This window comes from Rousettus aegyptiacus, unplaced genomic scaffold (genome assembly GCF_014176215.1).
Source record: "Rousettus aegyptiacus isolate mRouAeg1 unplaced genomic scaffold, mRouAeg1.p scaffold_m13_p_3, whole genome shotgun sequence".
NCBI lineage: Eukaryota > Metazoa > Chordata > Mammalia > Chiroptera > Pteropodidae > Rousettus > Rousettus aegyptiacus.
The window spans coordinates 154,149,750-154,163,220 of NW_023416306.1; the positions used below are offsets into that span (position 1 = coordinate 154,149,750).

General features: G+C 49.3%; 1 protein-coding gene across 2 annotated transcripts in view; it reads left to right on the forward strand.

The window, feature by feature from the left end:
• Positions 1-13,471, forward strand: part of ESRRB (estrogen related receptor beta) — a 158,089-nt gene that overhangs the window by 118,416 nt on the left and 26,202 nt on the right. For both annotated transcript variants that reach the window (XM_016156639.2, XM_016156637.2), the window contains one exon: positions 4,345-4,461. In XM_016156639.2, coding sequence (XP_016012125.2) covers positions 4,345-4,461 — 117 coding nt within the window. The remainder of the gene's footprint in view (positions 1-4,344; positions 4,462-13,471) is intronic.

Below are 13,471 nucleotides of genomic sequence, written 5' to 3' on the forward strand. Positions count from 1 at the left end.
CTTTGTCCTAGTTTCCTCCTACATGCTTTTCCTCCATTTGTTTTGGTTAGTCTTTCATATTGAAGACTTTTCATAAATGTTTGGATAATCCTGGGCCATCTTAATTGCAAACAGGGGTAAAAAAAAAAAAACACGTAGAAGGAGCTTTCCGTTGGCTTATCTTTATCTGCTGGTCTTTTCTCTGTTACTGTTTGTTCTTTCAGAGAAGATTCTACAAATTCCTATCTTCATGTTGGGGGTAGGGTAGTGGAGTGTGCATCCAGCTGCTAGAATTCAGGAAGTGGGCTTTGGGGTGGGTTGGGCGGTCATACTATATGCAATATTCACCCATGCTCTTTTCAGCCTCAACTTCCCTTCTGCCCTCAGCTGGGGTCCCCGAATCCTGACGTTGTATGCTTAATCTCTAGAGATTAAGTTGGCTTCTCTTATGCATGTTGTGGGAAGATACTTGGCCGCCACATGGAGTGGCAGCTAAGCACTCTTTAAATGTATCTTTTAGCAAATTCCAGCCCAGTACCTCACTCCATCTTGTCTTTAAGGCCTGAGGCTTTGTGAGGTTCTGCAGGACAAAGGGCTTAGTTCTTATCTAAATCCTTCTCTTTAGCTACTTTGGTTTCTACTTCCTCCATTCTTCTGGGACTTCTCACTCCTGTGCTGCCCTTTAGGGGGTGAAGGCCCTCAGACTTCTGTATTCAGTGTGCCACAATGAACTAGCGGTCCATCCATCCAGGGATTGTGCACGGGGAAGTTATTAACTATCCCCAGGGGCAGGGCGGAGGGAGATCTACTGGAAGGAAAAATGCAGACAGAGGATGCTAGTTTATGAGAGGTGAGGCAAGAGATGATGAGTATTGGAACTAGCTGTGGCAGAAGGGGAAGGAGGGAGGAAAGAAATACCAACCAGGGAAGTAGGATGAAAAGGGTCTTAGCAGTAAAGGAGAGGGAAGAATCCAGGATGCCACCCTCAGTTTTTGACCTACGTGGTGGGGTGGCTGGTAACCCTTTGCTGAGACGAAAAATAAATAAATACCTAAAAGCATAGTAAGAGAAGTAGGCTGGGTGAGGATGGGTTCGGTCTGAGGAAGTATGAGGAACCCAAGGGACTTCCAGATGGAAATATCCAGCAGGCAGATGGATCTAAGGGTGTGAAGCACAGACAATGCATCTGGCTGTCTATCCTTCCCAATTCTGTGATCGCTGAAGCCAGCCGCAGGAATGAGATCATCAGCTAGCGAGTAAGGAGGACGGAAGAGAGGAGAGCGGAGGACAGTGGGTCACACAGAGATAAAAAGGATAGTCTCTGGCCTCCAGGAGTGAGATAAATAAGGGAGTGGAACCAAGTGACCACAGCCCAGCCCTTTCACGCTAGCAGTGTAAAATGGCGGCCATTCAGGCTCTGATGTCAACCCACAGCCTCTGAGCCCTGGAGCCCCCAAGAGCCCTTTATCCAAGCTCAGCAGCTCCCATCCCCAAGCCTCAGAGAAGACTCTGTCTCCCTGCAGCTGCTCATGGACAGCTGATGGGGGTGCCCCGGGGTTTCCTGCCCCTGGAGCACAGGATCAAAGAGAGTTGATGGTGGCGATTTTGCCTCTGCCTCAAGGTCATACAGAAATCAGGTACTGGGTGTTCTTGCCTTCCTCCCATAGGCATCAGCTCTGAGGTCTAGCTATGGAAGGCCCATCTTAACGTTCTTAAGTGAAAGTGTCCAAATGAGTTGCTAGCTTCAGGTCTGACACCTAGAAAGGACTTACCTAGGAGTCTCCTGGCTTTATCTACCTGGGCAGCCCTGTCTGGATGTAAATATAAGCAGACAACCTTGATTGCTTGCTTGCCAGTGCATCTGTCACCGAATGTGTACAACTTTTGAGATGGGAACACGCTGTGCCCATTTAACAGATGAGGAAACTGGGGCCCAAAGAAGTTAGGTGACTTGCCTGATGATCTGCATATGTCTATACTGGGCACGCTTCCAGCTTAGAACCCTGAATTTATGCTACCCATTGACCATGTCCCTGTCCTATGAGAGCCCACCCCCAAACCTGCCACACCTCAGCTGGTGGTGGTGGTGATGGTGATGACGACGGTGTGTATGTGTGTGTGTGTGTGTCTGTATGTGTGTGAGACATGTGCCTCTCCTTGTTCCTGAGTCCTTCTAGACTGTTCTCAAGAGACCACAGGAATTCTGATGAATTAATCTCATCACTTTATCAAGGAGGCACTTATAAAAATTACAAGGCCGCCAGCCGGGCTTTGCTGGCAGCTAGCCGCTGGGGCCATAAAACAAATTGAAAGGAACAAAAATAAATAAATAAAATTAGAAATCTCTCTCTCTCTCTCTCTCTCTCTCTCACACACACACACACACACACACACACACGCACACGCACAGGGTCACGAACATGGCTCGAATTCTTGTTGTTAAGCTCAGGCCTCTTGTCCTGGAAGAGCACCAGTGCCAAATCAGCAGACATTCATTGACCCTCTGCTGGAACCACAACCAGAGAAACCTGGGACCCATCCTCCTTCAAGGGATGGATGGCAGGCTGGCCATGCAGCCGAGACCGGGAAACGTGAAAAATTAGCGGCATGCTGGTGGCATCCCAAAGCAGCACGAGTTACCGTGTCAGCTGAAGGCAGAGCCACGGTGGGCCCTGTGAGCTCACTGCCGTGGTTCAGAGTAGAGACTAGAGCCAAGATGCCTGGGTTCAAGTCCTTGCTCTGCCTCATCCTGACTCTACTCGCCTTCCTCATTTGTAAGATGGAGAGAAAGATGTTTGTTTACCTCCAGGGTTGTTGGGAAAATGAAACGTTCAATATGTGAGAAGCAGAACTGTAGCACTGGTCAGCGTCAGCCCTCAGTGTGCATTGAGCACCTACTGTGTGCCAGGCACTTGAACTATAGAGAGGAGCTGATCAAGGAGGAGACAGATAGTTGCAACTCAGGCGATGGGGAGAAGAAGGAACTTAAGAGGGACCTGGAGATGCAGGCAGGCCAGGGAGGAGCTGCAGGAAGCAGAGTGGGCTTGTTCTCAGCAGCTGGAGCACAGGCCTGGAAGCCTGGATCATTGAGTTCCAGGAACTAATCATTATGCAGAGCAATGGAGAGGTTAAGGCTAGAGACAGAGGGGTGGGGCAGGGTGGGGGCAGGGGCCAGATTCTACTGAGCCTTCTAAGCCAGCATAGCCTTGGGCAAATTAATTCATGTGTGAGTTTTCCTTCTTTTTATTTATCTTTTTAATTTTACTATGCTTTTTCAGATATTGAAATATTTCCCAAGAAGACACATTAGCCAGCGTGACCTAAGAAATGGTTGGGGTTAGGTGATAGAGGGGAGGGGCGCACAGAACCTTTATCCCTTCCCTTCCTGTCCCCGCCAATCCTCCAGCACAGAGGTTGACCTCCAGCCCTGCTCCCTGCAGGAAAGGGGATGAGAAAAGGTTCGGGCCAGCTGGACCTCAGAGAGCGAGAAATGGGGAGGGAGATCTCTAAGGCACCCCGGGCAAACCAACCTCTGCAGTCCGCAGTTTCCTCACCAATAGGAAAAGGGTATCAGAGCGCTCACGGAGCCATTGTGAGTACTCAGGACGCACTTGGGCACCTTGTCCTTGGGGCTCAGTAGTTTCATTACTTCGAAGCACCTTGTCAGTGCTGGAACCTGGTTCATGCTCGTTCTCAGAAAATCCACAAGTAAATGGTTTCCATATACCATGTGGGGAGATTGAGGTACACGGAAGCCTGATGACAGCTCTTCCCAGACTCCCCCCGCCCCCAACACACACACACCTCAGCTGCTTGCTCTTCACAATTTAAAGCACTTTTATAGACATGGTCTTGCTTAATCCTTCAGTTAATAGATACCACACTCATTGCAGATGAGGAAACTGAGGCTCGGTAAGAGGAGAGTGATTTCCTCTCAGCATGACCAGGTGGCCCGGACCTCTGCTGTGGGTTCTGAGAGGGTTCTCAGAACCATGAGCTAGGGGCCCCAGGCTGGAGGGCAGAGAGGCTGGTGATCCACCCCGACGTTTTAGTCAGCACAGAGCGTGTTTTCTTCCTGGAATAAAATGCCAGCTCAGTGAGTTTTGGTGTCCCAGCCCAGTGGTGGCTGCCAACTGTGGGTGGCCAATCCTCAAAGCTGTGGCTCCCTGGCCTACCCAGACCTCGTGACCTGGGATGTCTGTACTTATGAGACCTGGAAACGTGTTGACAAACCCCTCAGAGCACCTGCTCTGGGAACCACTGCTCTGTGGGAACCTCGGGGTGAGGGGCAGGGAAGGCCTTTGGCTGGCGGGGGGATGAGGGTCCTGGACGGCACCTGGCAACCCTGTCTGTGTCTGGTTACAGGGAACATCGAGTACAGCTGCCCAGCCACCAACGAGTGTGAGATCACAAAACGGAGGCGCAAGTCCTGCCAGGCCTGCCGCTTCATGAAATGCCTCAAAGTGGGGATGCTGAAGGAAGGTAAGAGGCCCCGCCCACCTACACTGGGGCTTCCCCCAGTCCGGGCATCCTGGCAGAGGCCCTTCTTCTCGCTGGGAGTCTCAGACGCCTGGGAGAACACCCACAAGCTGCGGACCTTCTCCCGGCCAGCGCACATGCACATGGTTCCAGGGGTCCACAGACCCTAGATGTCCTTCCATGCACCCCAGGTTAAGACCCTGCCCCCCGGGGTGCCTATATTTCCCTTCTCACACACCCTGCAATCCGGTTTGCAGCCTTCAGCTCCTGCCTACTTCTCCACATTTAAAGGAGACACTGTGTATGAGGAAGGCAAGAGCTGGAAGCTCTTCATTGAGGACCCCACACGGGCCCTAGAAAGCTGGCTCGGCTCTCTGCAGAAGCCCTCCTTTGCGGGCAAGCCCACTTCACCCTGGAAAGGGCAGGCTTGAGATGCTTATTTACCTCTCAGAAGCCCTTGGAGTTTGGGGGTGCAACGATCAGAGACATTAAGGCCCAGAATGACACGTAATGCATCCTTCACTGCGAAGGACAGCCTCTGCTTCCTGGTGGCAGGTGGACAGGACATTGCTGTCACCTCGAGGATGTTTGCCACCTTCCCTGTTCCCCGCCTCCTCGCCATCTCACTTCCTTTCCTCTCACTTCCTGTTGCTTCTCTTTTTCCTCCAGAGCCGTGCCGTACAGCATGGCAGCATGAGCCACAGGTTCTGAGTGTGAAGGACTTGTCGGATTTCGAAGATTTATTAGGATAAAAAGGAGTGTCAGATAGTGTAGTGATGATTTTAAAAAAAGGATTGCATGTTGAGGTGACAATATTCTGGATGTATTGGGTTAAACACATTATGACATTAATATCACGTGCTTCTCTTTACCTTCTTCAGTGTGGCCACTAGGAAATGTAAAATGACGTGTGGGTCTCGTCAGCTGGACAGCACTGGGTCTCCTCATCAGCTTCCTTGTTGATTGGCTCAGGTCGATGACCTTTGTGGAGTGCCATTTGCGGGGGATGGGTAGTGTGTGTGTGGGTGTGTGTGTGTGTGTGTGTGTGTGTGTGTGCGCGCGCGCGCACGCGTGTGTTCACATGTGTTTCTCCCCTTCCCCAACTCTTAAGCAGAGCCCTGGACATTCTTACAGACCAGCTTTTGTGATTCTAGGCCCTGAGATCCTTCCAGAAGTGGGAGGAGGCAGGAAGAGAGGTGCGCGATGATGGGATGATCTGGGCTGGGGGAGAAAAGGAAGTGAGGGACCGGCATGCACCCCTTCACTGAGAGGGGTCCCTGAAAGCCCAGCCCAGCCTTGAAGACCCCCGGGGGCGCCCCTCCCATCCTCCTCTCCTGGGGCCCATGGGGGAGGAGGACCCAAATTTAAGATGCTCTGTCAGGTGACTTGGACTTTCTCGTGTCCTGGAAATCAGAGGCTCCCTCCCTCCATTCCCCAATGCGAGTCCACCCCCTCTTCGCCTCAGCTCAGCCCAGGGTCTGTACCTATAAAACAAGCTCTTAAAGTGAACCTGCCTACTCCTACGTCTCTACACAGCACCTTGGCTTTTTAACTACATCTCTCATTAGTCGCGTCTCGTAAGTCCTTTGAGATGGAGAAGGCCAGCCAGCTTCTTCACTGGGGAAGCGAATGAAGAAATCGCCCTCCGATTAAAAACGGGCTCTACTGGGTCTGCTGAACGACTGGGTTGGTTCGTCTTGGCTCTGCACGATTTTGGTCTTACCCCTGTATAGAGCATGACCCGAGCTAGTGTCTGAACTGGGTCCCCTGACTCTCACACCAGACTCTTTCTGCTCCTCCAGGGCATCCTGGGGTTACAGCTGAGGACGCCGAGGCAGAAAGGCCCTCAGAAGCGTGTTTCAGGCTGGTCTCTTGACTTCTCCTCCACGTGCCGCTGAGAACCAACCCAGGGGTGTCTAAGCCTCAGGGAGGCTCCTTGCTCTCGAGTCTGTGAGGATGGGGGCTGCTACCTTGCTCTGGGAAGCTGGCTGTGAGGACACCGGGTCACGCTGTGGGCCAGCTGTCCACCAGCCTTTCCTGTTTGGAGCATGTGGCCTCTCTGCTTACTTTACAGCATCTGAGGAACTTAGGACAAAAGGAAGCTGCATTGCTATTAATATACTCCTGAATTTTAATGGTGACAAAACTGAGTCCTGCAGGGTTTGGGGTGAGAGGACTCTTCCACTCTCAGTCCTGTGCTGGTTTAAAGAGCTGGGGCCAGAACTGGGAGCTTCTTGGTGTTCCGTGCAGTGCCTGCCCGCCATGGCAAAAGTCAGGCATGAGTCAGGCTTCCAACGGCAGGCCACTTTGCCATCCACCCCCCCCCCCAACTACACACCCCCTACCTCCGCCCACATGCACAATGCCCCAGATTATGAGCTAAAGAATAAGGGAGGGAAAGGAGAGAAGAAAAAAAAAGTGGAGATCGCCACTCAGACCCCCTGGAGCTTCTTGCAATACTGAGGAGCCTCTTTAGGGACTACCCAGTGGGGCTGCTTCCTAGTGCCTTCCCCCACAACCCCAGAAAAGGAATGATGAGTGGTAGCCACTGATGGCAGAGAAGCCGGTGGCCAAGTACACAGCAGCCTAGGTACCCAGCCGTCCAGTTAAGAGAAGCAAGGATGCTGAGTGTCCCGGGATGATGATGTGGAGACTCCGGGGGACGCTGCCTCAGGGGAAAGGCAGTGCAGGGTGGGCGCCAACCGTGACCAACTCCTGTGTATATGGCCCTGTGGCTGGCCCGGGTTGTGGGATGTGGGGCAGGGCACAGTGCAGCCTTTAAGCAGGGTGGCAGGCAGCCTGGGTGGTCTGAGGCAGTTGGTAGGAGTGGGCAGATGTGCTGAGGTAAACTTCCTGGAGAGGCCCTTTCAGGAGCTCCACCTAGAGGAGGAGCGGGTAGCCACCATAACCTCCCCTCCCAGGGCTGGAAGTTTTCAATTCAGAGGGGAAAAAGGTGACACAAAGGCTCCCAGTGAGGACGAAGAAGAGCGCCTCCGTTCCTTTCTGTCCCCACAGTGCGGAACCTGTGCGAGATCCTGGGATCTGAAGCTCCACAGGGAAGGGCCCCCTTAGGAAGCCCCTGCGTCCCTGCCAGACAGGGGCTCCTGGCAGCTCCCCTGGCTCTTGCTTTTGTTTGGGTGTCCCCCACTTGTGTGCAGGAGCTCAGGCCCCCGGGACCAGCACGGGCTCCCTGACTCCCTCTGTCTCCCCTGTGTTCTGATCGGACTCGGAAAGGCAAACTGCAGCCTCCCCAGGGCTGCTCCCTGTTTAAGGTTCCGCAGTGGGCCTCAGACAGGGGGGAGCCAGGGGTTGGCGTCCCTCCCCTGCTTGAGGAGGGGGGCGAGGGGCTGGGGAAGGGGAGGATGTGGATGCCAGCCTTCCCTTCCTCCCCGTCGCACCTACACATCTGAACACTGTTTTCTTTCCATCCAGCACTCCGGATGCCTTTTACAGTTTTTCCTTTCTTAAGGAAAGTAACCTGAGAGTCCGCAGCATGATTTAGGGGGCCCGGCAACTGCTGGGGAAGAGGTCAGACATGTGGCTTCCTTCGGCTCCGTCTCTACCTCAAGGCTGCTGTTGGCTCTGGAATTGACCGTGGAATGCAGCCAATGGCCTAGGGTCTATCTTGCTTTAAGCAAACCCCATATATGAAAACCTCTCTTTTGAGGGGAGAGGGGAAAGTGATTATTCTCTTTATAATGAATTGAATACAAAATCTGCCCTGGGTTAGGAGTTGCCGCATCCTCCTCTTGCCTCTGGCTCTGAGGTATTGTTGCTGGGTCTCACTCTCACATATGCTCCTGGACCTCCGTTTCTTCAGGCGTAGAGCAGGAGTGGTGAAACCCGCTCTCTAGCAGCAGAGAGACCCGATGGGACAACTCCTTGCCAAAGTCCACTGTGGGATTGATTGCTTTAAGACGCCAGCTTTCTGGGCACGTTAAAATAGTATTTGATTCAAAGATGGTCTCCTTTGCCCTCACCTTTTCAGCACCCCGCCCACTGTGCAGATTTGCCGGTGGGAATCTTAGAGGGGGGCATCCGTCTTGAGTTGGCCCCGCCCTGCGTGGGGCCTAAACTCAGCATGAGAGGTTCTCCCAGGAAGCCAGTGGAAGAGCTCTCCTCTGACAGGGGGGTTTCACAGACGGGCTAGGGTGTGTGTGGTCTGTCAGCCTCTGAGCCCGAAGAACCTGGAAAACCATTTGCTGCATTTCACAGGTGACCCCTGCGCCCCGCCCCCCCCCGCCACCCCCATGTCTTCGGTATGGCTCTGGAGTTTCCGCGACTTGTCCCTGCAAACTTCACCTTCTCCTCACCTCACTTCACCTCCCTCTAGCCACCAGCCTCCTCCCGATCCCACTCCATTTCCTCCTCTCCTCCGCCCCTCCCTGCCTGCTCTCCCCCAAGTGTTTTCTAAATGATATTTGATTTCAGTGAAAGCTGGGCTGACATCCATGCAATACGCTCTCACTCTCTTTGTGCTTGTTGGGAAGGCGGAGGGCTCCTCCAGGGATTCTGGGTAATTGGGTTAGCGGCCAGCTCATGTCAGGAAATTAAAAGGAGGCCCTGATCAGGTTCCCGCTGCCTGGGATTTAATGGCTGTGTATTTATAGAGTATTCTGCCTGTAGCCCATGCCAGAAATACCACTTTTTTTTGTCCCTGTGAATGAAGAAAGAGGATGAGAGATGGCTTCCCTTTAAAAATTCGTTTTCCTTTCCAAACTACATTAGTGCTCTGAAACAAACCAACTCTCCTGTACTTCAGAAAATAGCCTTGAACTAGAGCTCGAGAACTCCAATGGATGTTTGTGTCCCCCAGACCGCCTTCCATCCTACATGCATACACAGAGACACACATGCGTGCTCACACGCACATGTCTGATGGCTCACATGAACATCCCATGTGGCCTGAAGCCTCTGTGCCACTCAGGCACGAAGACCTGATGACCTCTGGTTGGGGAAGTGTTGATTGAATTAAGTCAAGGAGATGATCTTATCCGTGCTGAGTCCTTATTACGGTTCATTCAGGGCTTTTGGTGATTCTGAAGTCTCCGATAACAGGTCTAGTGATCATACAGACCCAGTAAAACCTCAGCATCACCACTTATCAGCTTCTTGGGTGATTTACTTAAACCTCTCTAAGCCTCTCTTTCCTCCGTAAAATGGGAATAATAATAGTGGCCATTTTCATCTGGCTGCCACTTTACAGAGAAAGTCCCTAGAGTTGTACCACAAACCAGGATGTTGGTCACTCATTTGAGATCGATACTCTTCATCATGTTACAAAATTGGTTTGCTTCTGTGATCCCAAAGGCAGTTTTCAATCGCCCATAGCTGCTCTCCCCACTCCTTGATGATCTTGCTTCATATTTTCCTGAAAAAAAAATAGAAATGGCCAAGTGGGGAATTTCTTACTCTTCTGCTATTGAATCCACAAACCTCTACCAGCTCGTTTTCTGCCTTCAACTCCTGTTAGAGATAGCTCTGCTCCTATCAAAAGCTGGTTTCCTCCCCACCCCCTGTACTCTGAATCTCTCAGTCTTTTTTTATGATTATTTTTATTTTTCAATTACAGTTGGCATTCAAAATTATTTTATATTAGTTTCAGGTATACAGCATAGTGGTTAGACATTTATATAATTTATGACGTGATCCTTCCAATTTTGTCTAGTACCCACCTGGTACTATACACAGTTATTACAATATTATTGACTGTATTCCCTCTGCTGTACTTAACATCCCATGACTATTTTATAACTACCAATTTGTGCTTCTGAATCCCTTCATATTTGTCACCCAGCCCAGAATCTCTCTTTTCTTTATCAAGGACTTTATTCATATAGTACCATCTCTGCTTCCAGCATCATCAAATTCTTCCTCACTGTGGGCTCGTTTGCATCAACACACAAACTTGTTCTCATTATAAAAACAAAATTAAATTTAAAAAATGCACAACTGTATTTTGACCCTTCATCTCCATCTAGCTACTGCTACATTACCATGCTCCCTTTTTCAACAAAACTTCCCCAAAAGAGTTCACAGCACTTAACTATATTGGTTGGCTTCCTTACCCCATCCACTTTTTATTTTATTTTATTTTTTAAAAAAACTTCTTTAATAGATCCAGAAAAATATTTATAGTACTGCACATTATAATAGAGTAAAGCTAAACTTCTATTAAAAAAAAAAAAAAAGAAAGAAAGAGAAATTCTTTTTCTCCCTCAAAACAAAACAAAAAACTTAGAAGTTTAAGCAGGGTATAAGTTTAGTTCTCTCTCATCTCATGTAACTGTCCAACGGTCATGGGTGTTCCGGGACTGGTTGGCTGCTTTGCCATCCTTAGCAAATGACATCCATTTGTGGACCTAGTCTTCTTCATCTCCTACACAGTCAGAAGGAAGAAAAGTCTATGCCAGATCCTTTGAAGGGTGGGACTCAGAAGTGGCACATGGTTCTTCCATTCACCGTCCATGGGTGGAACCTGGTCATGGCCATGACAGTCTGCAAGGAATTCTGGGAACTGTAGTCATTAGCTGAGACACCTTATGCCTAGCTAAAACTGTTGATATGGAAGAAGGGAATAACATATTTTAGAAGACAGGCATTTTTAGTTGCCAAAAACTTATGTGAAGTATGAAGAATACCGATACCTTCCATCGTATGTAAGAAAAAGAAAATTACCCTCTGTGTCCTTCCCCAATTTCATTACCTTGAGAGGTAACCATTATCCCCATTTTTGTTACTCTCAGAAGTACTCATTATTCTGATTTTGCAGTTTTCCCCTCGACTTTCTTTATAATTTATTTTATCACATATTTGTATCTTTAATGATAAATTTTTTAGTTTTAAGTGAAGTTACACTGTACACATTCTGCATGGTGTTGTTTTAGTCAATATTTCTGAGATGAACACTTTTTGTTGCATGGTGCTCTCTTCACTTATTTTCATGTATGTAATACAGGCGTCAACCAGATAGTAAATGTTTTAGGTTGTGGGCCAAAAGGCTCTGGCTTAACTACCTGATTGTGCGGTTGTAATGTGAAAGCAGCCACAGACAATATGTAAGTGAATGAACTATGCGCTGCTGAAATAGGCAGAGGCCTGGGTTTATGTCACGTACCTTAGTTTGCAAACTCCTGCTATACAGCATCATCGTATGAGTTTCGTAGAATCTATAGCCTCTCTGCTGCCGATGGACGTTTGGGCTTCTGGGTTTTTGCTATTACAAGCAGTGCTGTGCACACGTTTCTTACTGCGCACGTGTAAGGACCTGCAGACTTGGGAGTAGAAGTGTCAGGTGTGTCTATCTTCAGCTTTAAGAGATGATGTTAAACTGTTTACCATTTTGTGTTTAAATGTTCTGGTTGCTCCACTCCATGTCCTCGCCACTGTTAAGTTTTTTGCTAGTGCGTGTACAGCAGAGTCTTCTATTGCTTTGATGCGTGTTTTCTTGACTGTGAGATATGCATATTCCACGTTTATTAGCCTCTTGGGATTCCTTTGCTGTGAGGTGCTTGTCTGAGACTTTTCCCTATTTTTCTACTTTATTTTTTTATCATTGGTCATAGAGATCTTTATGTGTTCTAATCACGTTGTTAGTCATTTTTCAGTTGTTAGTGTCATAAAAGTCTTTTTTCGTCATTCTTTCTCTTTGTGGAGTCTTTTGATGAATAAAAGTTAGTAATTTTAATAAATTGAATTTATCCATCTTTTCCTTTATGGTTTGCACTTTAATGTCATTAAAAAATTTTTTCCTAACCTGCTATTGTAAAGATGTTTTCTTAATCTGCCTCGCCTGTTCAGGCCTTTGATCCTGCTGGAACTGGGTTTTGAGCGCGATGAGGTCGTCACCCTCGGTGAGGTGGTCACCCTCAGTCTGCTCCAGTCAGGCTTCGTTCCTGGCCACACCCTGGGCCTGCCCTCCACAGCCCCTGAGGTGTCAGACCTGGTACTTCTCTGTGTTCCTCTCGCTTGGCCTCTCAGCAGCACTCCGAAAAGTTGGCCGGCCTCCTTGTACCCCTTCTCTCTTTGCTTCTCTGACATCCTGCTTGCCTTGCCTCTCTCAAAATCAGTCTTTTTAGGCTTCTTTGCAAACCCTTCCTCTTTCTTCCTGACCTTTATATTTTGGTATTTTCCCGGACTTGGAACCAAGGCCCTCTTCTTCGCCTGTACCCTGCAGGTGATCTCTTCTACACCCAAGACTAGATAGAGATGGCCCTCGATTTTAGATCTCCAGTTCCAACTCCCTTCCTGCATTTAAGACTCCAGTATCTAACTGCCCTACTGGCATCTCTCCTGGGGTCCCTTATGAGGCATCATAGAGGAAACATGTCCCACCCCTTCCTGCACCACTCCCAGGCTTCCCCATCTCAGGAATTGCACAGCTATATACCCATTGCTCAAGCAAAGCCTAGAAGTCATCCTAGACTCACTCCTTAGTCGATGTCCACAATGTATTTCAGATCTGCCTACTTTCCTTCATCTCTATGGCCATGACCCTGGGCCAGGGAAGTGCCACCTTTGTCCCAGACCATCACAACAGTTTTCCAACTGGACTTAGGATTCTGCTCTTGGTCTTATTCATCTAACTCCCACAGCAGTCAGAGTGACCTTTTAAAAGACTGATACGATTCTGTGGCTTTGCTTTACATTTTTCAGGGGCTTTCTATTGCACTTCGAATAAAATCTAAACACTTCACTCTGGTCTTCAAGACCCCGCATGATCCGGCCCCGCCCACCTCTTCGGTGTCTTTTCACACCTTTGTTTTTCTCCTGCCTCTCACTCCTGTTCACTCTGCTCCTGCCTCACCAGCTTACTTATGGTTCTCAAGCATGACAGATGCTTTCCCACCTTAGGATCTTCGGGGTGTTTCCCCTGCCTGGAGTGGCCTCCCCATGGCTGGCTCCTGGTCCTTTTGCTTAACTTAAATGTCATCTCAGAAAGGCCTCTCCTCTCACTGGTTACTTTCTACAGTATCCCCTTATATACTTCCTTTTTGAATTTCTCCCAGTCTTA